The 24,111-nt window shown below is 38.9% G+C and overlaps 1 protein-coding gene across 1 annotated transcript; it reads right to left on the reverse strand.

Moving 5' to 3' along the window:
- Nucleotides 1-393: 393 nt before the first annotated feature.
- LOC122658508 (probable UDP-N-acetylglucosamine--peptide N-acetylglucosaminyltransferase SEC) lies at nucleotides 394-19,343 on the reverse strand. The gene is made up of 29 exons (XM_043853501.1): nucleotides 19,304-19,343; nucleotides 18,935-19,262; nucleotides 14,117-14,262; nucleotides 13,764-13,862; nucleotides 13,605-13,655; nucleotides 13,033-13,149; nucleotides 12,880-12,936; nucleotides 8,781-8,900; nucleotides 8,005-8,067; nucleotides 7,817-7,895; nucleotides 6,765-6,874; nucleotides 6,598-6,651; nucleotides 5,214-5,281; nucleotides 4,988-5,090; nucleotides 4,523-4,725; nucleotides 4,321-4,417; nucleotides 3,816-3,887; nucleotides 3,602-3,678; nucleotides 3,403-3,519; nucleotides 3,220-3,304; nucleotides 2,939-3,106; nucleotides 2,587-2,697; nucleotides 2,407-2,493; nucleotides 2,183-2,310; nucleotides 2,009-2,091; nucleotides 1,640-1,745; nucleotides 1,404-1,550; nucleotides 1,157-1,277; nucleotides 394-736 (listed from the first exon to the last, which is right to left on the reverse strand). Exons 2-29 carry the CDS (start codon nucleotides 19,125-19,127, stop codon nucleotides 623-625), a joined length of 2,976 nt encoding a protein of 991 aa, XP_043709436.1. The 5' UTR covers nucleotides 19,128-19,262; nucleotides 19,304-19,343; the 3' UTR covers nucleotides 394-622.
- Between the last annotated feature and the right edge of the window lie 4,768 nt (nucleotides 19,344-24,111).

Consider the following 24,111-nt stretch of genomic DNA (forward strand, 5'->3'; position numbering starts at 1 on the left):
CCTGCACCGACACAAGTGCTTGCAAAATGACCACCACACCCCTAGTCATTTCCGGGTTCAGGGAGGTGTAGCGGTCATTTCACGCACCCGTGTCAGGGTGCAGCGGCAGCATGTGCTGCACAACCAGGTAGCACTCTCTTTCCCAAAAAATTTAGATCCAGCTTGGGCTGATTCTGCAAGGAAAAACACTTGATTAAGATGGCTGTTGTTGATTCGTGACACAAACACTTCAGAAATGCTTAAGCCAGGAATTTATAAAGCAATAGATCAAAATGAACCAACACCACATTAGAAACATATATTAAGAAGGATATTGTAGATCTGTGACATATAAACACTTTCAGAAATGCGCATGCCAAGAACTTATAAACCAATAGATTAGTGCACATGTAGTAGAGCAAGAATATTTTTTTCTTTTCCTCCATTCCAATTGCCAAACATGGCTCCCAGTCTTTACAATCTGAATCTGCTGGGGACATAAACCCTTAAAATTCTATCCATCCACACCTCCATGTATACCACATCTCAGCTGCATCATTTGGATAACCAATCACATACATTTTAAATATTAAACTAGTATATTTCTCTTGCGTTATCTACATTCCCGTCTTCCCAATCAGTCTCAACTGTCATAGGGGAACTCTGCATCATTCTCGGTAACTTTGAAGGGTTGTGGATGTCTGCTTGAGCAATACAGGTTCCACATTTTAAAGTAAGCCCTCTCCAGATTCCTCACCTGAAACATTTGCTCAAAATCTCGATCAGTATGCAGCACTAGGCCTCAATTACAATTACATGCCATAGTGCTAGACAAAAAGATCCCTCATCATAGTTGTGAAGGCATTGCCTAGACGTGCAGGCTTCCTTTGCTGGAAGGGCACCTTTGTCGCCTAGGCAAAGCCTTTATGCCTTGTTTATGTCGCCTTGTTTTTTCCCTCCTCTGAGGCCTAAGATCTCGCCTAGATGTCATGACAACAAATGTCCCTCTTGTAATGTCGACAGACCAAGAGCTGAAAATGGCAGTTTGGCTCCCATAACTAGGGGGCCTATTCCCTATCATATGTTGTTTATTAAGGACTACATCATAACATGAATGTGACACCAGGAACTGGTGACTCAAAGTTACCAGTATTCAAATTATTCCAAATTAACTTACCCATCGTCCCGTGTCAAACAAGGGACAAGTCAAGCGGGCTGCCTTGAGTTTGTTAGTAAGAGACTGGAGCTTTGGCTGATTCTCAGCAAATAATACTGCCTTGTCTTCATACTCTTTCATACTTTATGGAAAACAAAGAACAAGTCAGCATATATGCAAGTATCTAATCAGTATGCAGAAATCATTTCATCCAAAAAAAAAAAAAAAGTATGCAGAAACCATATGACATTACAATAAATTGAAGTACCTGCTAACAATCATCTCCTCCCCAACTCCAGTGGCCAGACAAAGTGAACCAGCTACTCTAGTCGCCATTTTCTCCAAGGGCAATGTAATCATTGGCAAACCAGCCCATAGTACATCCGTACCAGTGGTGTGGGCATTGCACAGGGGCCTAAACAGAACAGCAACCCAATAAATTGGCAAAGTCATAAAGAAACTGATCACAATAATAATTCATATAAGATTAAGAAAGCTGCTCACGTGTCAAGGAAGAGATCTGCCAATGCACTACGTCTAATGTGTTCGTTTTTCATAGCAACATCTGTAAAAATAATCTGATCTTGTCGCACTCCCTGGGCAGCAGCATCTGTCACATGCCAGCTCCAATCAATGGGATGATTCACATCCAATAAGCAACAGCATCAATTATCACTTATCATAATATAATAGCAATCTTCAATTTCAAACCATATGGTTCAAGTGATACCACAAGCAACAGGAGGTAAACAAAAAATATGCAGCATAAGTGGGTGAAAGCCAATGCTGAAAGCAATTCATGGTAAATACAAGCTAAAGGAGTCGTCAACCATAGCTCTAACTAATAGAAGACTACCAAGTTAACTAACATACATGCACGAACTCTCATCTCGCCAGCTGCTGGGAATCTGAGAAGCCAGAGTGCACTGTTGGGAACACGCTTCAGAATATTACACCTATACAGATGGTACAGAAACCATCAGCAACATGCTAAAATGTGCACAATCACCATCAACCAAACAAAGATACGGTCCATATGAAGGTTACCATGTATTGAAGACTTCAGGATCCATCTTGTATAGCTGATTGAAGCATGCAAATATGAATTTGTTTTCAGGTAAACCATAATCTGATCGCTTGTGTCGGCAAACTGGATCCAACACATCTTGATTTTTCTGATGACAACTCAAAGTGATAAGCACTTCTGTCACCATACATACTAAACAAGATCATTAGAAGCAAACAATAAATTCAAAGGATCAGATACTCACTTGCTTATAATCATTTACGAAGTAACAATGAGGGAGATGGACAAGCTTCTCAGAGTAAATGTGTGAAAAACAAGTAGGCGAAACAAACTGCAGAGGAAAGCATATAATATGCTCGGGAAAATCACCAACCAGGGAGCAGTGAAGAAAGAAAAGAAAAAGAAGAATAAAATATATCCCTACCTCATCTGTGACCAAGTAATCTATGTAAGTTGCTCCAGTGGTTCCAGGGAAACCCATGTATGAAACTTGAATGGGTGCGGGCTGCATGGCAAAAATTTCATTCCTCGCCCCCTGCAGAATGAGTGAGATGGGTCATAAACTCAGATGAGACCAAGCTCTAACAAAATAAATGGTGGAAACAATGATGTATTCAAATCATGCAAAATTAAGTACAAAGTAATTAACATTTGGTCAAAGTTGGTTGGGAACCCCAGTAAATGTCCATCTGAGCTACAAGGCAACAATAATCCAACAGAATAAAACATAAAAAGCAACAAAAAGAACCAAAATCAAGAAAGCTAGAATGAGATACCTTTGTATAACCGTTCAGGTTAACTAGGATATGTATTTTATCCTCATTAATCAATCTGGCAATCATATCAGATGACATGGCAGACACATCAACAAAGTGCTCCGCTTCAGATTGGATACGCTGCCTCCATTCAGTGCCATCATTCTGACTCAATGCATAACAGAATACCTGCAGACTCAAAATATGGATTCAGCAACCTAATGGAATGAAACAATAGAGATTCTAAAGAAAATATACCAGACTAAAAAATTGCATATGACAAGGAGCCCACAATTCCGAACCTCAACATTCTCTCTATTGTGCATCCCAAACACTGAGCCCATAAGATGTGACAGTGGGTGGTTACCAAAATCACTGCTCACATAACTATAAAGACCAGACCAAGTTCCCGTCAGACGTGATAGCATTTAAACAAAAAAAAAAAAAAAGGTTCAGACCAAAATTATATGGGTACCCGAACTTACCCAACTCTTAGGCGTCCATTTCTACCCTCAGTCATTATAGGCATTGGAGGGGGATACGGGAAGGGAGATAGACTATAACGAGAAGCAATGAGAGAGCAGTGTGCCGCATATTTACGACTACATGATGAAGCAAATCCATCAGTAAAAAGCTTCAAAGGAACAACTATTGGCATCATATTGCACAAAGAAGAAATCTTGCCTAATCTCCAATGCAAGCATCGGATCAATGGGATATGCAATTGCATGAAATGGCTGAACGCTGGGAAGAACTGACATCTGGAAGAAAAAACCCAAGTTTCAGAATAGAGATCCTGCTGAACAGGAACCAGTGATAAAAAACAAGAAACACCAACAATAAAGGTTCCTCCAGTCCAAAACTGGACAAAGGATGAAACAAAGTAAAGACTATCAACCTTAATCTGTCTTCTAATAATCCCTTCGATTTCAATGAACTTGTTGTCTCGATCCTCCCAATTGCAGACACACTAAAAAACAAGCATCAAATAACATCAGTTGCTGCTAAATGAATTTGATTTAAACTATGTTCTGATTTTGTGCCAAATGGAACATACCAAATCTAAGATCACAAATATCTACATGGAGAAGGTAGAAGGTTCCCAGTTTTGCAGTATGAATGAAGGCACAATACATCAGAAAAGGAAAATCAACAATGTTAATCCTACAAGTTTAAGTTGCTTATACTATATCATCGTTTGTACGGATTTCATATCAATTAGATTTAACTACTAACAATGCTTCAGTATAACCAACCCTAAAAAATTGTTGCATGGAACAGAAGTGGAACAGAAGAAAACAAAAGGAAACAAGAGAAGCGGGTAAAATGAAAGAAAGATTGAGAGGGCATCGAGATTTCAATATAGTTTGAGAAAAATTATGCACATAGCATTCCAATTATACCTGTAAGGTGTGAAGAAGGTTACAAGTTGCTTCAGGAAAGTCGGAGCGAAGAAGCAATGCTTGCTTGTAGCTCTTTATAGCCAACTCCACATGTCCACTGTAAACCATCAAAATACAAGCATAAGAAAGAACTGAAGTATTTGTATGAAAATGCTTCAATTAGATAGTCTCAACTTTATTTAAGACAAACAGTTAAAGATACCTGTCCTTATAAGCTGAAGCTAGATTTGCATGGGCTTCAGACATAGTCGGACGAATGGTAACAGCTCGCATATAGTCCTGAATTGCTTCACTAACCCTACCAATCTCCTTGTATGTGTTACCCCTATTGACAAGCCCATCCACTGCCAGAGGATCTATGCGAAGAACTTCATTGTAGCAAGAGATAGCATCCAGGTAATTTCCCTGTGGTTGAAAATTAATTAGGCATTTTTTAATACAGAACAGTTCAAGATCCTGGGCACAGGCAAAAAAAAAATTTACTGAAAAAGGAGATTAACAAATACTTTTTCAGGGCAGGAGAAGAAATCTAAATTAGGAATTTGACTAGGAATTGAAAGCGAACAAGGCAGTTTTTTATTTTTTTATTTTGAAGAAATATAGTTCCATGCCAATATCCGTTTGCAGACAGTCTATTCTTACGGAGTTATTATCAAAGTCAAAATACCTGTTGCTTATATATTATTGCCAAATTACTAAAAGGAGCAGACAATCCTGTGGTTACAGCCAATGTTGCCTTATAACATGAAGCCGCAGCATTCATCATATTCCTACATGCACAAAAAGCTTCTTCCATGTAAAAAAAAAACTCAGAAAATTGCTTTATATTAAAGAATAAGATGAATGTTAAAGTTAATCATTGAAGATCATAAAGGCATGCAGAGAGAATATACAATTCCATATATATGTTTCCAAGGTTTGTAAGAGCCTGTGGGTGTTTCGGTTGGAGGGAGAGGCATGCCTACACGTGGAAAACAAATAAGAGGATGATTAGGGTTAGAAGTAATAAGAACCATAATACAAAATGGTCAGAAATTATAAGAAATTAAGAACCAAAATTCAAAATTACCAAAAATTTTAAAAATGGGAATGATTATACTGTTTAACAGTATAGCACAAGGGTTTATGTAATGTCCTTATGGTTTGGGTTTTGTTGTAATTATGTATTTCTGTACTTAATTGTAATTCACTTTTATTAAGCTGGTACATGTATCTAGTAGGCTCACAGTAGGCTATTCTTCTTCTTCCTCTTTGCTTTTGTAGGTACTGATTTCCTGGTTCTTATATTGTCACGTGGTATCAGATCCAGTCTAATCAGTCCCTACTACTTTATTCTCTGTTTTAAAAGTCCTCAAGGGTTTTCCCTTTGAGGTTTGCAGCAAATAATGCTGACATATTTATTCTACAGAACCCTAGTTGGTAACGACATGAAGAAAAACTAGGGTTTCCTTCATGAATGTTGCTGATTTGTTTAAATCTATATCAAAATTATCAAGCACATGAAGCATATTACTTGCAGCAGTGATTCCTTGGAGTTATCCTCTACATGGTATTGATTTCTGTAGTTTTCTGTTGTCCCAATAAACCTAGCAGCAGCCCTTTTTTTAGGGCTTTTTGGACAGATCGATATTCCCTATAACAGGGAATCTGTCCATCAAATTTCTATCAGTTTTTAGGGCAGTCAAGGACCATCTATTAGGTTCCTTCGACCAAGGTTTGGTGCCCATCAGACACCCTGATCTGCGATTGATTGAAATCTTCCCAAATCTGGGTTTGTGATTTCAAAATTTGATAATTTGACTGCTGGTTCTTATCCTGCTGTTAGACCGTTATGATATTGAAGGGGTTTTTGTATACTATTGACCATCTATATCTGACCAGAATTGGAGCCCCATCATAAGGGAAGACTTTCACTTCTATTGGATTGCTATTTCTGGCCAGTATTGGGTTTTTTATTGGTGGTATAGCTGCTGATCATTCTTCTCTATATATTCATCTACTATTGAGCTACTCTGTTTGACCTATATAATTGTGGTTTTATTGGTAATATTATTGCTGGTTATCTCTTCATACATAAAATGGGTGATTCAAAACTTCCAATGGACTATGTAAACATCCAAATTACATCTATCAAGCTTAGTGGTGCCTCCAATTATTTATGTTGGGCACAAACAGTAGAATTATACATCAATGCGAAGCATAAGGACAATTACACAAAAACCCGTGTGTTATGCTATTTAACATATACAACGAATGAAACAAGGAATTGACACTTACACGATAGCAATTGCATGCTTCATCAACTCTTCCAGCATCTTTCAGCGCATTACCCTTCAGCATTAAGAAGTCCCACCATATCTTGTTGTTAGTAAAAAATGCTTCTCAAACTGAACACAGATTACTAGCTACATTATCCTCCAGAAAAAGGAAAAGGGAAGACTCACCAAATTGTTATATGCCTCCAAAAATCCTGAATCAAAAGCAAGTGCTTGCTTGTAATGAAGAATTGCCAAATCAAGCTGACCTTGCTCATAATACAAACTGGCCAGATTCCCTGCACCAACAATGTCCCGATATAACATTATTATTCAAATGAATCATTATAAGGAGAATTGTTCAAAGAACCAGTTTATGAAGCTTTATTCTCCATAAAAACATGCTTCTTTTGGGTCAAGATAACCCAGGCGAAAGTCATGCACCTGTTCAGACTCTATAAGCAAATCATTCACCATAATAGACAGCTGCAGAAGGGTAAAGCCCCCCACAGCCACACTTGAACTTACCAGTCTGGCTAGCTGCAGGCACCCAAGAATGCATTTTGGATCTTCGTGCATAGGTCTTGCCATTCTAGTCAAGTTATATCCAGGAAGATTTATAAGCATCTATTTCCATCCAGAGTCCCAAATGAGGCCCCTCTGACTGGCTTTAGATTAGAGCTCTGTCTTTACATCCAACACTAGAGGGGAATAAAAAGTGCCATACTAATACTTTGGATTCACCTACAACCTGACTTGAACAGATCTGAACCATGTATGCCCCCAGCACTGTGTAGGTGGATATACATCAGACCATTCTACGCCTATATTGAGACAGTTCAGACGTCCCCTAAGATGACCATAACTTTATAATGCTACAGTGACAGTCCAAAGAGCACAAAGTATATATACTGAAACCTGCTCAAAACTGGAACAGAGCAATTTAAGCCAAACTGAAGGAGTCTCAAGAAACAAGCATAAAGTCTGATGGCAACGGCTAAGGGCATATTTGGGTAGGCCCTGCTTTTGGATAGAAGCAGAAGCCAGATAAAAGAGGATTTCTTCCACAATTAATATGGCGTAAAGAGAATTCACAAGAATTTCATCAAGAAATCATTCAAGGACCATTTCCTTTATTCTTTTAATGGATTGTTAACATATCAAGTTCACATTTAAAAATAATAATAATAATAAACTAAGCAATGGCCAAAAAAAATGAATGAAAATGATGCAATGCTTACCATAAGCCATCGCATAGTCTGGCCGTGCCTGAAGAGCCCGCTGATAACACACTGTAGCCTCTTGAGGCATTCCCAAAGCCTGGAAAAGGCAAAAGATATAACTTGTTTTTCTCCAGATACCAGTCCTGGCATTTTACTGCTACCCGACCTTATTGGCACAATAGATGAAGTCATGAAGCTAAACTTACCTTATAAACATTTCCTAGGTTCAAGTAGGCATCAGCAAATGTTGGCTTCAGCCTAACAGCTTCCTGCAAGAATGCAATCAATCAATGAAGATATCTAATAAGGAATAAAAGAGAGCCCAGAATGCATTAAAAAATATAACTCAAGTTAATGGCAATGTGGGGTGTACACATTCATCACATACCTAAGCACCAGCTAGAAGAAATTAAGAGCATGAAATTGGGTATGTCAGAAATCAAATCAAAGATCTGATTCATATCTACTTAAACAGGTTCAAATTCTCAAAATCAGATCCACCTTTGAATTCAGGTCAGGTCTGGGTTGAGCAGCCCTGACATTAACTTGGTTAGGAACTTCAGTACGTTTAGATAGCTAAGTCATGGAAAACATCACATAGTAGAGTCCTTGCACTGAATGCAAAGCAATCTAACCCATATTTATGATCGATAGTAGAGTCATGGAATACATCACATGGTAGAGTCCTTGCACTGAATGCAAAGCAATCTGACCCATATTTATGATCGATTTGGATCTTATAATGGATACAGATCCTCAATACCAGTTCCAAGAAGGATTCAGACAGGATCTTGATCAGCCGATGAACTTTTTATGGGAGTATTTGAATTCAGATCAACAAGAATCTGATCCACATCCAACCATAGAAATGAAAACAAAATGTGCATTTTCACTGCCACATTTAAAACATAATTACTATATTAGTGATCCAAGTTCAACACAAAAGCAAAAGAAACATGACATAAATGGCAGGAATATGCACCTTATAATATTGAACGGCTCTGTTAAGATCACCAGCCTCCATGAAGAGACCAGCAAGGTTTGACCATGCAATAGCAAAATTTGGTTGTATGCGCAGAGCTTCAAGATAGCAGTTGTACGCCTGCATAATACGTATGCTCTAAAACTGTTAAGGAGACTACCACAAAACCAATTAATCCAACAAATCTGTCACATACCACCCCCCCCCCCCCCAAAAGTTAAATGATCCAACACCTCGCAATTTTGTTTTATTCCCTATCTTGTGCTTTCCTACTAATCATTTACCAACTAATGGAAAATGAATTAATTTTAAAGCACAGCATGTGAGGGCCACCACTTACACCTATGGATACAAAGGAACGCAAACTACGGAGGTGAAGAACCTTCTAGATGCAGGTGCACTACCTTGGAACGATCCAAATCCGTTTGGGAACCCAGATGGAGATAAACCGGGTCCTGTTTGAGTTTTTGGATCTAGTAGGATTTAAGGAATCTATGTTATTTGGGGGAAAATAATGTCTTTTTCACTTTATTTTATTTTGTTAGCTTTGTAGGACATTTGGTTTCCCAAATCTTCTTAGTTTCCTTATTTGAATTAGTTTCCTAGTTAGAGAGTTAAGTCTTATCTTTAGGCGTCTTTTATTTATCTTTATATATGACGCAACTCCCCGTCGTTGGAGATAGATTGAATATAATTGAACAGTTGATTTGTGGTTTGAGTAGCCTGCGAGCTGTGTGTGAGTTTTCTTCCCCCTCCCCCCTCCCCAACCCTTCTTGTGCGATTTCTTCCCTCCCTGCAACGAATTCTTCTCAGATTTTCCTCCATGGCCCTCCACGAATTTGGAATCAGAGCCGAAGGATCCATCTCATTCCCTTCTCTATCAATCTCTCTCATCTCATTCTCCTTCCCTATTCTCTTTTCCCATATTGTTCTGCCGATATAGAATTTAAAATAAAAAAGGAAAGAAATCATCTCTATTGCAAAACAGAGATATTGAATCAAAACCCTAACCCATCCCCTTCCCGCAGCAACTCCCGCTGAAACCCTACCCCGACCATCCTTTCGATTCCCAGTTTCCCGCCCCACAGAAGTTCAACGAAAAAACAAAAAAATTCAAAACTGTTGGAAACAGAGGAGTCGAATGAAAAACCCAGCCCCAACCCTCCCCTTTGATTCCAGCAGAAAATCCAACCCCCACCCCCTCAATTCCACAGTTCCTTTCTAGCTGCCCCGTTCTTCTTCAATCGAACCCCTTGGGTTCCACCAGCAACCAAAAAAAAATAGAGCGAGAGCCAGAAGAGAAGTGTACCTGGTTGCTCCTAGATTCCCGCCTCCTCAATTTCCACCAAGGATGTCAATGGATATTCGAAAATCTGTATTTGATCCACGGTTGTATTCGTTTAGGAGAATCCGAATCCATCCGAAAACTAATCGGATACAAATATGATAATCCCCCCATCCGACCGATTATTATCTGATTCATTTAATTATCCGACAGTAATAAAATGTCTGAAATATATCTTTGTGTCCGTCTATCAGATTAAGTTATCTTATTGGATTTTGTTTTCTTATTTTTATAATTTCATAAGTTAAGTAATGTGATTCTTTTTCTAGATTTTTATTGGCTTATATATATTGTATTATAAATTGTGTTACATGGAATCACATATCTATTAAAATAAATACAAGATAAAATCAAAAGTTACAAACGTTAAGAAAATCAAAGACTAAGAAGAGTAGAAGAAAGGGTAGTTGCTGAACTCTCAAGTCTCAACGGTAAAGATGTCAACTGATAGTCAAAAATTCGTATTCGATCCGTGTTGCTATCCATTTAAAAGAATCCGTATTCAAAAAATCACTATACGGAAACTATCTGAATCCGTCTAAAAACTAATAGGATATTATCCGAATCCATCCGAATATAATCAAAGACAAATATGATAATACCACTATCCGACCGAATTCGATCCGTTTACATCCTTAATTTCCACTGCCATTCTCGCTCAAGGGAAATTGACTCCGACTCGAACTCCTCCATCCGCTGCTGTTTGTCTGCTGGTCGAAGACTTAAGTTCATCATGTCTTCTGCAATTAATGCGAAAAGTTCTCCCTTTCTAAACCCCACTTTCCCCGTATTGCCCCCTGTTAAATCCCTTTTTTTTTTCTTTTCTTTTAAGTCCTACTTATTTTCCAGAATTACCCTTCCCATTCATTTTTATTTGACTTTGTCCTTTTTTTATTTCGTTTCCAAGTTTGTAAGAAAATAGGGTTTTTAGCTATGGACCTAGCAAGAGAAAAATTGGGATAGGTTCCTATAGGATCTCCCCCCTTCAAAATCGGACGTGAAGGTTTCCTCTCATCCGGCTCAAGTAGTTACATCAAATAAAGATAAAGAAGGGGGTTCTCGCTTTCAAATTTTGTTATAGAAACCCCCAAAAGAACTACTCCTTACTCAAGTTCCCAGTGAAGATCAACCAAGATTTCATTTCATTGATTCATTCTATTCTTCCTTTTTTTAAATACCCTTCCCCGTAGTTACCATTGAACTTCCCCACCAATACGTTACGCCACACTTCTTTTTCTTTTCTTTAGTTTGCAGTCCAATAAATAACAATTCTGCAATTGTTATCATAAACCCACCACATCATGGAGGTTGATCGATACAATTTGCTCCTTTCAATTAAAGATGGTTTCCGAAAAATTACAAACAACACTTTTTATTTGAAGACAGGTTGTCGGGAGCTTGCCGAAAGTAATAACACCTTCTATGCTAAGGTGTCAAGCATGATACAATCTTCAGAAGGCAGATCAGATGTGGAAGAAAATGTGGACAACGAAAGTGACAATCAAACTGAAGTACACGGTCCGATTTCAGTTGTGAAACCCCACGATCAGATTCCCATTGAAGAGACGTCGTTTGCTAACGACCATCAGAAGGTCGTGACGGTTGATCAAGAGATGCACTGGATCATAGCCTCATCAAAGTCGATATTTGTGGATGCCGATCAAATGGTGCTGATTCTCTAGTTTTACAAAACTCATGGGCGAGTTTTTCTCAACATTGGGGGAATTGATGCAGGTGCACTACCTTGGACCGATCCAAACCCATTTGGGAACCTAGATGGAGATGGACCGGGTCCAGTTCGAGTTTTTGGATCTAGTAGGATTTTAGGAATCTATGTTATTGGGGAAAATAATGTATTTTACTTTATTTTATTCTGTTAGCTTTGTAGGATATTTGGTTTCCCAATTCTTCTTAGTTTCCTAGTTAGAGAGAGTCTTATTTTTAGGAGTCTTTTATTTATATTTATATATGATGTAATTCCCCATCAATGGAGATAGATTGAATAGAATGGAATAGTTGAGTTGTGGTTTAAGTAGCCTGCGGGCTGTGTGAGAGCTTTCCCCCCCCCCCCCCTCTTCTTCTTGTGCGATTTCTTCCCTTCCTGCAACGATTTCTTCTCAGATTTTCAGCTTTGTAGGATATTTGGTTTCCCAATTCTTCTTAGTTTCCTAGTTAGAGAGTTAGTCTTATTTCTAGGAGTCTTTTATTTATCTTTATATAAGATGTAATTCCCCATCGTTGGAGAGAGATTGAATAGAATGGAATAGTTGAGTTGTGGTTTGAGTAGTCTGCGGGCTGTGTGTGAGTTTTCTTCCCCCCCCCCCTCCCCCTTCCCCTTCTTGTTTGATTTCTTCCCTCCCTGCAACAATTTCTTCTCAGATGTTCCTCCACGGCTCTCCACCACTTCTTTCATTTTTTTTGGGTGGATGTGGAGTGGGGGATAAACACTGATCTGCTTCAAAGTTCTGAAACTAAAATTTGGAAATGAAGATACTACTAGAAGAGAAATTAGTCCCACAGAAACAGGACTGATAGCCTATTTGATAGCTGGATCTCCTACCTCTACTTTTAGGAAAGGTTGTAATGAAGACACCAAACTTAAGAAAAGAGTACATGACTAGCAACAGTCGTTCCCCCTTTGCACCAAAAAACCACTACATGACCAAGGAATTTCTCCAAGAGATTCGCGACACTTCATGTTGGAAAAGAGAACAAAAGGAAAAAAGGAAGGGCAGGGAACATCTTGGAACTTACTTCCTGTACTAAACCTTGTGCCTTCATCAGATTCCCCAGGTTGCTATGAGCATCAACCTAGGCCAATCAAAAAATATTATATCAGCATTAACTCATGCCATCCCACAGGATCAAAATATCTTCAAGAAGAAGATGGAAGAAATTAGGACCTACCAAGCTGGGATTTAAGACCAAAGCCTGGCGACAACATTGTGCTGCCTCATTGAGTCTCCCTTTCCGCATGTATGCACTTGCTAAGTTTGACCAAGCATCACAAAAATTTGGACGAAGCTGTGTATAAAAAGAAAGACATTGAAGGATCAAAATAGATAGATACCTCAACATATACAAAAGGTGAAAAAGGTGAAGATTATAAGATGTACGTAAAAAATTCTGCAGTCAGGAAAAGTTGCTGACTTCAAGGGAATCAGTCTCAAGCTTTAAAGCAGACTATGAAAAATGTTATAAGAAACCAATAGCTTAAATGTCACGTTAGCTTTAAAGCTGCTGTCTACTCCCTCAGCTAAAAACCACCTACAGTAGTTCACCATAGTATAGCAAGGACCCAAGTTGACACAAATTACACATACATCTCAGTTTTAGATAATAGTTCGTGAGGCAAGTTTACTCAACAATAATTAACTGGAAACAATTTCACAGCTCCCACATGCTCAAAACTTTACATATTCTAGCTATTAAGTTCAAAAAGTAATACTCATGAAAGCAGTCCAGAAAAGAACACAAACCTCAATAGCAATCAAATAATAGCGGATTGCAAGATCAATATTTCCTTTCTCCTGTTTGGGGGCAGAGGAAGGAGTATCAAACTCTGTCAGAGGCCAGAAGCAAACAGCTACAATTTAAGCCTACCACTATGATGCTCATACAGTTGTATCATTACTTACCTTCCAAGCATTTGCCATGTTTCCAAAGCACTCAGCAAAATGTGGGTCAATTCGAAGAGCTTCTTCGTTCTTCGCAATACACATATCAAAATCATGCAACTGGAAAAGAGCAGAACATGTATAAGTGTTAGATGGACACCGTTGCTTAAACTTTAGCAATAGAATGAAGATTTACAACTGGAGTTCCTTTATTAAATTCTATAGAACAGTGCAAATCATAGATTTACAGTGATTGGTACAAAAAATTAGCATGTCGCAAAAAAAATAGAAACAAAGAACACCACTTAACAAGTAAAAGAAAACAGGAGGAAAAAAAAACTAGTTTTCCAATACAAAAGTTAGAAAGAAAGTACCTGGTAGTGAACTGCACCCAGAAGCAGAAGATTATCTGTACGCCGCGGGTTTCTCTCATAAACAGCATTGCTGTGCCCTAAGGCCTGTTTATAGTTTCCAGTCTTGTATTTCTGATGAGCAAGGGTCAAGAGCATGTCCTCATCAACTACAATGAAAGAAAAAACTGCATCTGTCAGTAAGGGTGCTTAAGATATTTAATAACTCAACTAATGAAGACCAATACCCAGTAGGATAGATACTAGACAACAAACCACAGGATAGAATCACAGTGAGGCAGAATATAAAGTGTTCTAATAACTCAGATTCTAATGGTCGGATGGGGCTGAGATTAGAATCAAATAATTAGGTTGTTTAAGCCTTTCAAAGATCAAGCTGATCCACTAGTCGGATCTGCTGGAACAGTAGGTAACAGAAATTAGAAACCAAAGAAAGACAGAATTTAGAAACAGAAAAGAACAAAGGATAACTCACAAACCAAAGGCCAGATGGACCTCCAGTTCTTGTCGAAGGAATAGGGGAGAATAATTGGTCAAAATTTGAGCCACATCTGATGGCTGGATTGGGAGAAACAATAAGGCAAGCTCTTTGTGTCAATACCAGAAACTACGACTGAAACCTACACCACTGATGGGGGCCCAAGAAGAACCATAGGGATACCTGAGATGAAACTCACTTGCAACCTCTCTCTCTCTCTCTCTCTCTCTCTCTCTCTCTCTCTCTATATATATATATATATATATATATATATATACACATATTCCTAGGTAAACCATTTAAAACAAAAGATATAGAGACTAAATAAACAACTACCAACCCTTATTAGATCAAAAACCAGGGTTGGCTGGGTTTCATTTGGGTTTGAGTTTCAAAGCCGGTCATGCTGGTCTAACTAGTTTGGATAAGGATCAAGGAGGACATCCGAGTCGACACATTGGAGAAGGAATGATCCCGCTACCTTCTTGAGCTTAATGTCGAGGAGATCTTTAGTAGGAAGAAACTTCTTTTCCTTGTGGTTGTGCTTGAAAGAGTAGCTATTCGCATACCCACAGTGTCGTGCCTTCTTATCAAACAACCAGGACCATGAAGAATATGACACCTTCAGAGGGACGACATTACATTGTATTGTATCCACAAATCCACCAATAGAGTATGTGAGCAAACACCTATCAGTAATCTTGAGATTAGTGTTCTTCACCTATGTAACTTTGTAGGGGTTTGGATGTGGTTGTCTGCAATCCTAACTTATAAACAGTGTCTTTAAAGGCGACATTAGTGCAACTACCCCCATCAATCAAAACATATATTGGGTTTATATGCTCTTGGAATTGGTCATTTTCAGGCATACCTAGTCTCACATTTGGTTTATACTGTTCTTAGAAAATATGATCTTATCAATAAGTAATTAACCTGCTCTAGATTTAGAGAAATGTTTATGTTCTCTAAGAAATTTGATTGATCAAATGATTTTATTTGTACATGAGACTTTTTGTATTAGGTAGAGCACAAACCAGGTTTCCAACAAATCCGATTGCTTAAATCTGATTTATATTGAAGGAGTTATGTTCTGGGCAAACCTTATTTGGTGTGCAGAAATGCTGTCAAAATTGCTCTGAATGAAAATATTTTTTTAAATATCAAAACAAATGAATATTTTACCGCACTTTTGGTTTTTAGCAATGATTTACCATTTGAAGATTTATGGAATTTTTAGATTTGAGAAAAAACCCCACCATTAGAAAGTCGATTTCACCTACAGCCAAAAATCGAGTTTTTGTTCTTGAGCTAGGGGGTTGACTTTTTATCCTTTTGCAATTTTATTTTTTAACAATTTTTTACTGGATTCAAATAGTGGTGTATTTGCTTATTTATGAATAATATTTTAATTAACTAAATGATATTTGGCATAAATAAGTGCAAGAACCTGGATCGATACCAATTAAACTAGTGCAAGACGCCCTACAATAAGGCGGCAGCCACCTAGGCACCTACAAATCTGCCTGGATGTGTGTGACAACTATGGGCCCAATGAGTAATTAAGAATCAAAACCACTCAAATAAGCAATTCCAACCAATACCCTAATAACTTTTTGAAAGTTCTACTGATGACTTATCTATCCAAAAACACTTTTCTGGTGATTTCAACCATGGTACAAGATCTGGGCGAAATCTCACCAAGATCTCGTTATTATCTCGGTTTCGTGGACTACTAAAACGAAATGCTTGGCGATATATAAAATATACCATATCTCAACCAAATTCTCGCAATCTCAGCGAGATTTCAGTGCTTGTTTCGATTTTGGTTCATCTCAGTCAAACCAGGCCCATTTCTGTTGTTATAAAAACCCAATTTCGACCCAGAACTTGACAAAATGCGCCTAACTCGACATATCTCGCCTCTCTTGTCTGGAAAACTCCTCCAAACAGATGTTTTTCACTATGCTGAGGACTATGGTGAACTTGCCTACAAGAGAGGCTTGCATCGCCGATTCACACCATCAGCTGGGGAGCAGCAAGATAGCATGGATGACATGATCAATAGCTTGATTGACACTATTGCAGGAATGAGTATGAATAGTGGTATTCATGGGGAGCAGTGGCATGTACCATCATCCATATATGGCACGAGGAGCACCGGTTCCGAGTATAGTCACTATGCTAGGTATGTGGTTAGTTTGGACAAACCAGCTCTTCATCATCATTACCCTCTACCTATGAGTATGAGGGTCAGGTTTTGTGGAAAGCATCTTTGGGTTCCCAGCCCACCAACCATACATGTCGATGCCAGTGCCGGTGCCGGTTCCACGGACACCATCAATCAAGCTCCTTACATTTCGGAGATATATACCCTAGGTTAGGGTACCTCCAGTACATTGATGATTTCATTTAGAAGGTTGTTGTGGACGACTTCAAGCGTTACTTCTGGCATAATATGTCATGGCCAGTGTTTATGATTCAATCAAAGCATAGCTTCATTTGACAACACCCACAATAACATGGTCGTTTTGATGATCCGGCCCAGCATTCGTTTCAATACTAGCTACTAGGATAGTAGGATCTTAGGACTTGCTATACATGTATTTGATTAATCTATATCTCTTTCTAAGTTTCTAACAATTATTAACAAACCATGTATGATTATGAATATGATACCTAGTGCATTAAATGGTTTATGGTTTGATGTCTTTAATTCATAATGTTTAATTAAGTTGTTTTACACCTCTACTTTAATTATATGTGTTTTAAATATTGTATGGAATAGCCTAGGGTGGAGCTCACCTACTCCGTATACTACCAACCTACGGTCCGAAATCAAAATACCATTTTGGGTTTGGAATTGTAAAAACTAATGTTTCCATTGTGTTTAGAAGGCTTAAAATAGGGTGGATGTCAAGTATCAGAGCCTATCTTGGACATATGGCCACCGAAACCCACCACCGAGTTTTGACGGAAAAAAATACATCAACTCGCCGAGATCCCGGCAGAACTCAGTTTCATGGCTGGTCGAACCATAGGCGAAACGGAGTCCTAAAACCTTGATTTCAACATTCAAGTTGTTGACATGCATGAAACCCTAGAAACATTCTACAGTCACGAAGAGGCAGCTTTACCACAAGTATACGTAAAATCAGGTAAAACTGGCTGCATACCACTGTCACATCACTCCGAGCATTCTGGTAACAAATACACAAATAAAAGACCACAAGGATCTTGTAGATAAGCTTTGTTGAAGCCAAATAACCACAACACATAGAGGACCTCTTCTCAGGATACAATTGCTAATGTGAAAATGGAGAAAGACACTACCCATGTGCCCATGCACCTCAAAGAAGCACAATATAGAAGACCCGTTCCCAGGATCCATGCTGCACTAGTTAATGTGGACATGACGATAGAAACTAGCAATGGTCCTAATAGTAGTATGCTAAGCACAAAGAATCAAAAACAAAAGACCTCTTCCAGGTAGCACTTGTGCTAACATCCAATGGGGACATGAACTAGTCATGAACCAAACAGCAGTGAAACAAAACATTTGGGCAACAAGACGATAAAGTGGTACTGATAGATGAACAAAAGGTAGACCAAGCCAATCACCTCATGCTTCGTCCCAAACAGCAGGCTAGGAAACCGAACTTCAACCCATGAAGCATAAACATAAGGTATCAAAAGTTTATCCAAGTGACGATGGTAATAGGCCACCCAATTCGCTTGAGAGAGTATTTCTCCGTCTTTTAGTTTAGAAAAAGAAAACACCACCCAATCGTGCAGCGCACGCCACCCCTGCACCCTGACACAGGGCGCACGAAATGATCACTGCATCCCCTGGAACGAGGAAATGACAAGAGGTGCAACGGTCATTTCGAGCGCCCCTGTGTCAGGGCGCAGTGGCGTTCTTTCTCGCTTTAGTTTATATAACTTAAAATTCCATGGAGAGGGTAATCAACAGGCTTCTTTGAATGGAGCTCAAATATATTGTAGGCCACTGTATCCAACAATTTCAGAACAAAAACCAATATTTTTTTCCTTAAGCAAATAGCAGTGCAAACGAGCACATACACGAGAAACACTAAACCAATTAATTCCCAAACGTGAAGCTGCAATATTCACAGGAAGAGGAAAAAAAAATCTCTTTACTCTGAAAGATGCCATCCATAATACACTCATTGATTTCCAATACTGTCAATATAACAACCAAATGGAAGATCTAAATAACATATTGTCCTCCAACATAGGAACCAAACACTCCAAAATCACAAGATTTCGAAACAACCAAAAACCATATCAGAATCGTATTAGATCAGAGGAACAAAACGAAGCACCTTCATGAGACTCCGTCAGCGTCAGCAAAGGTTTAACATTGGACGAACAGTCCGACTGCAAAGCAAACGAACCATCACGATCCGCATCGAATGAAACCCCAGAAATCCCAGTGGTTCCCAACAGTTGCAGCTGCTGCTGTTGTTGATACTGAAGCTGATGCGAGCGAGGATCGTTCTGCAGCGAAATCATCATCTTCGCATACACCTACCTATCGAAATTTAACCAGAAACCGAAATTCAAAGATTCAAACACAATCCGTCATGAAGAATAAAGCTGGAGGAGCTCCTGAGCGTCAAAAAAACCCTAACTTTATAAATTCTTACTCTTCTCCCTAGCTGATGATCGTTAAAACCCCTAAAAAATCTTACTCGTCTCCCTCTCCGATTCCGATAACAATTCTTATTCCTTCATTCTCATCCAGAGTGATTAGTCAATTACGTCTCCTGGTAAAATCGGCGTTAAAGTCGAGCAGTTTCGATCCACGCGATCCATCTTAGCCGTCCATCTTAAAGCCTGGTTTTGTACGGATTTTGACATCTGGCGAAAGAGACTTATTTACCACGTGGTAACCGTACGAGTTGATATGATCGTTATTTTTATTTTTTGGATATAGAAAGGATCATGAACGAGGAGGACTCTAAACCGTCCAATGAAGACAAAAGGCATATCTGAGACGTTCATTGGATACATTTTCCGAATCTTCCCCTACGGAAAAGGGGTAATAAAGGAATTTTAATTAATAGTGTTATTTTCACTTTAAATCCATCTTAATTAGATTTTTTTTTGGTAGAACTAAAAACTTTAATTAGATTAGGAAACCACAATGTTGCTGCAGTCAAAAGGTTGTCGGGACAATCTAGAAAACTACCCTCGTTAAGCCAAAATATTTACAGGTGCATGCCATAGGCTTCTGGCCGGATTTCTAAGGTCCAAGATGCGGAAGTGGTACCAACGACAGGACAGGGAAGCAACCTTTCAGGATTTATTGTTCTTTTGCTGCCAAAGATTCTCAAACAAGTATTTTGGCTGGAACCACTTTTTGTGTCTCGATCCATTTGTCGAAGCATAAGCATATATGGATTTAGGTCAGATTTGTTATGATTTTTATTTTAATTTTGGATTGATTCCATGAAAAAGACAATAAAATGGTCAAGAAATTAAAATGATTTTGTAACTTTTGGTTGCATCAATCATAAAATATTTAAAGAAAAAGAAATCCATTTATAATTCAGTTTTTAAGAATAAATTCTCTATATTTCTTTGGGAGATGATGGTGGGGACGAGGAGCCGGGAAGGGAGCGATGGTGGTGGTGGTGGTAGTGGTGGAGGTGGTGGTAGCAGTAGTGAGGTGATGGGAATGCGATGGCGGTGCCGGTGGTTGGGGGGCATGGTGGTGGTTGTGAGGATCCATTTGTTTTTATTTTCTTCCCGCCCCGGGGCGCTTGATTGGCACGCGGAGTTGGGTTTTGGTGATTGTGCTCCTCGGTTGGAGGGAGAAGGAATGCGTCTTCTCAAGGCTATGGTGTCAATTTATCAGGAGATGAGGGTCATATAATAAAATGAAATGGAGTCACCATCTAGGGTTAGGGCCTAAGACCCATTGGTGTAGCCCTTCTAGGGCCAAGACTTCGGTTGGTCTGGTCAGAGATTCAAGGTAAGTGGTCAGGTTACGAGAGTGGGAAGGTGTTAGGTACCCACCTCGTCCGGATGAACCGGTCATTCTATTAGATGCTTGTTTTCGATTATTCTCCCTTTATGAATGTCTTATTCCTACATGTATAGCTAAATAATGATGCACAAACTATTAAATTAAACTATGTTATGGTAACTACTATACACTGCACGAGAGTACTTGAAAAGACTTCATCGTACTGGGATTAAAAAGTTAACAGAAGAAATGTATACATTTATGCTTTAAATAAATGCAATTATATAAGACGGACCGCGTCCCCTGAGCTCAAGTAGAGGCAAAAGACTAGCTTTGTCCCTTCGTCGGACAGAGTAACAGCTTGCGGGTGTTGAATCTTAAGATCTCGGACAGAATAATGGCGTTCCAAAGCTTTGGAAACTAGGGGCTCGAAGGCCGAACATAGTGGCTATGCCATGGGTGGTTTCCCAGATTCGGGCAAGAAAGGGTCGAGGAAGCCAAACTCGGGTAGCTCGAACTTCGAACAAAGGGACAAGGCTCAAAGACTCGAAGTCAAATTAGGGAAGGGCCCCGAAACAAGGAAACAAGGAAAAAAAAACTGGAAAATTGAAGCTCTGGGGGTGCCCCGTCTCCCACAAACTTGGATTTTTTGCAAATGAGGGGGGTGACCCCCTTCTTATAGGCAAATTTTGGGTTCGGCAACGCCACGAAAAACGTGCGGGGCTGCATGGCGGGGCCACGACAGAGCAAAAATTAAAAAAATTGGGATTTTGGCAGGGCCACGTAGTGCCTTGTGGGGCTGCGACCGTGACACTGCCTCGTGGCGTTGTATGGGCTGTCTGGGTCCGTCTAGGGAGGTCGCACGCATGATGTGCACTTTACGGGACGAGTGGAGATGTTTTCTGATGCAGTATTGGTTTTCGAGGACATTGTCAGTCATCTGCGTCTAATCGTCGTCAGTGCTGGGGAGGTGACAAAATTCAACATCTACAATAGTATGACTATTATATGAAGAAAAATGATGTTTTATTTATAACATAAAATTATTGCTTTGCCCATCAAATTAACCATGTGCTCATTAAAGAGCAATAGTAAAATCAATTTTGATTTCAAAATTGAAACAACTCATCATCTATTCCATAATTTATATCACTGAAATAAGATGCAAAAATCAAACCAAACAATTTCCAAAATAGAAATCACCCCATGAAATTGAATTATCATGCCAAATCAGGTTGTAGTTCACGATGTCGGATTGGGTATCGGCCATCTCGAAAACTAATACAATGTTGATTTGGATCGGCCCATGTCAGACGGTTTTGCCCTAATTTTAAATAAAAAAATGGATTTTTTGTTTTTACTGATACACCATGGGTTGTACCGTTTCATTAATACAAGACCGGCCATGTATTAGAATCAGTATCAGTTGATACTGATACTGACATAGATCGCATGATACAACCAACCAATCCGTTTCATTAAACCATGGAAGCATAAGCCAAAGCCAAAGTCGAAATATTAATCACATTGTTTTGTCATTAGAAGTGGGGCATGAGTTTTAGTGCAAGGTGTTGGTAACAATATCGGTTGTTATGGATATCAATACAATATAGATGGATTGGATCGTATCGGGTCTGAATCGGCCAAAAAGGCAAAGAAAAACACATTTTTTTTTTTTTTATCTTCTCTCGATACGTATTGTTAAGTATAGATATCGGTATCGATATCGGCATTGGTACCATTATTGATATCGATATCAATATTTTTATCGGCATCAGTCGTGGTTGATACTGATACAAATCAACTAGTACATCTGATCTGATACCTAAACCCACCCTCCCCTACTTATGTGTTAAATATGGGTTCAATTGAGTATTCTGTGTATTATGTTACCAAAAAAAAAAGTATTCTGTGTATTGGTTTAAAACTAAGTACAAACCTTTGTTGGTGTTCAATTGCAACCGTTTCTATCTGTGGACCTTTGTTGTTATTTGTATGGGAAGGAAAGTGAGAGTGGCATTTATTCCTATTGTGTTTCTTAAAAAAATCCTTGTTGTGGAACCATTGGGATTGAGAAATGAACATCTTAAAGCCTCATCAATCTATGGTTTAGTTGAGTATTTCATTATTGATCCTCTCATCTCGAAACCTGATAAATGTAGATTTATTTCAATCCGAAGAATCTCTTTCTTTTTTATATGGATGCTAGGAATGCAGTCTTGTTTAAGATTATTAAACCTAACCTTTTTTTTTTTCTCTCAAGTCTCAATCATATATATATAAGTGGACATATGAATCAAACCTTGTAACCCAACTATCTTTTGCTTCTGAGCCACATCTATTTTTTTTTCTTTGGTAGAACTTGAACTTATTAATTGATATGGCGTGTAAAACAAAAGGTATCTGAACTATAAGCATCAAATAACCAATGAGTGGAGAGTGACCATGATGTCTCACACACACAAGACATGGCCTTCCTAAGCAGGGAGGCAGCCGCGGTGTTAATCTCCCTGGGAATGTAGTTGGAAGTAACTAAGTTAAAATAGGAAGAGGCAAGGTTGGTGATGTCCTCAACCAAATTAATTGACCACCTCTAGAGGAGGATGAGGAGTGGGGGAATCATTGAGAAAAGAGATGAGCTTCAGACAATCCGATTCCATCTCCAGGACTACAATTCCTTCAGAAATAGCCAACAGAATACCAAACCGAAGAGCTAGCGCTTCTCCTTCAAGGATAGAAGAGAAAAATCCTGGGGATGATATGCCATTCCCCCTGAGTCTCCTTTAGAAGAAGCATTAGAATTAAGTTTGAAGCACCTAGGATTTGGGAGAGTCCAGCTAAATGATTTGGGAGGATCGATCTTGGTGCAAGCAAACGCACTGAGCATAACCTCTTGGAATTCTTGGAATTCTTGGAACTATTTTGAGGACCTCTAAGGGGGATTTTGTGTAACCATTGAAAAGCATTTCGTTTCGAGCTCTTCATAATGCCCATCAAATAAAGGAAGCTAATCCAGTAATTTCTCTTCCTATCTGTTTGCTCGAAGAGAAAAAACTACCCCAATGTTGAATAAAGGAATGGAGTTTGGAATTTAGTGGAGGGATAAAAGATAGATCAGAACTAAACCATACCAATCTCGCAAAAGAACAATCAAGGATGATATGATCTGCAGTTTCCAACTCTCCACATCTTGACCATGAGGGGTCAATGACAATTTTCCTCTTCATAAGACCAGATCCGGTTGCTAATCCAAATGAACAAGCTCGCCAAAGAAAATTCCTAACTTTGGGGAGGGTGTTGTAGTTCCATATTCTTTTCCAAATTTCATCTAAAATAGAAGGATCCATTGTAGAAGACGATGAGGTTGTGGCTGCTCTCTCTCTCTCTCTCTCTCTCTTTTTGTTGTTTCTTTGATTGCACATGAATGTTACCCCAATTTTCACTGAATAAGTCATTTGCTGATCCTCCCCAAACTCTACAACCTGGTTGGGAAAATATGCTAAGTTTTATTTGCAAAATGGCCTTTGC

This window comes from Telopea speciosissima, chromosome 4 (assembly GCF_018873765.1).
Source record: "Telopea speciosissima isolate NSW1024214 ecotype Mountain lineage chromosome 4, Tspe_v1, whole genome shotgun sequence".
Lineage (NCBI taxonomy): Eukaryota > Viridiplantae > Streptophyta > Magnoliopsida > Proteales > Proteaceae > Telopea > Telopea speciosissima.

What these genes read in the sequence shown, in the direction of transcription:
- LOC122658508 (XM_043853501.1), bottom strand. Translation starts at nt 19,127, where the DNA reads ATGATGATTTCGCTGCAGAACGATCCTCGCTCGCATCAGCTTCAGTAT. An exon ending in TCGTAAATGATTATAAGCAA is followed by an intron (nt 2,311 to 2,406) that starts GTGAGTATCTGA and finishes AGTTGTCATCAG; the next exon opens with AAAAATCAAGATGTGTTGGA. An exon ending in TGTTTGACACGGGACGATGG is followed by an intron (nt 737 to 1,156) that starts GTAAGTTAATTT and finishes CAAATGTTTCAG; the next exon opens with GTGAGGAATCTGGAGAGGGC.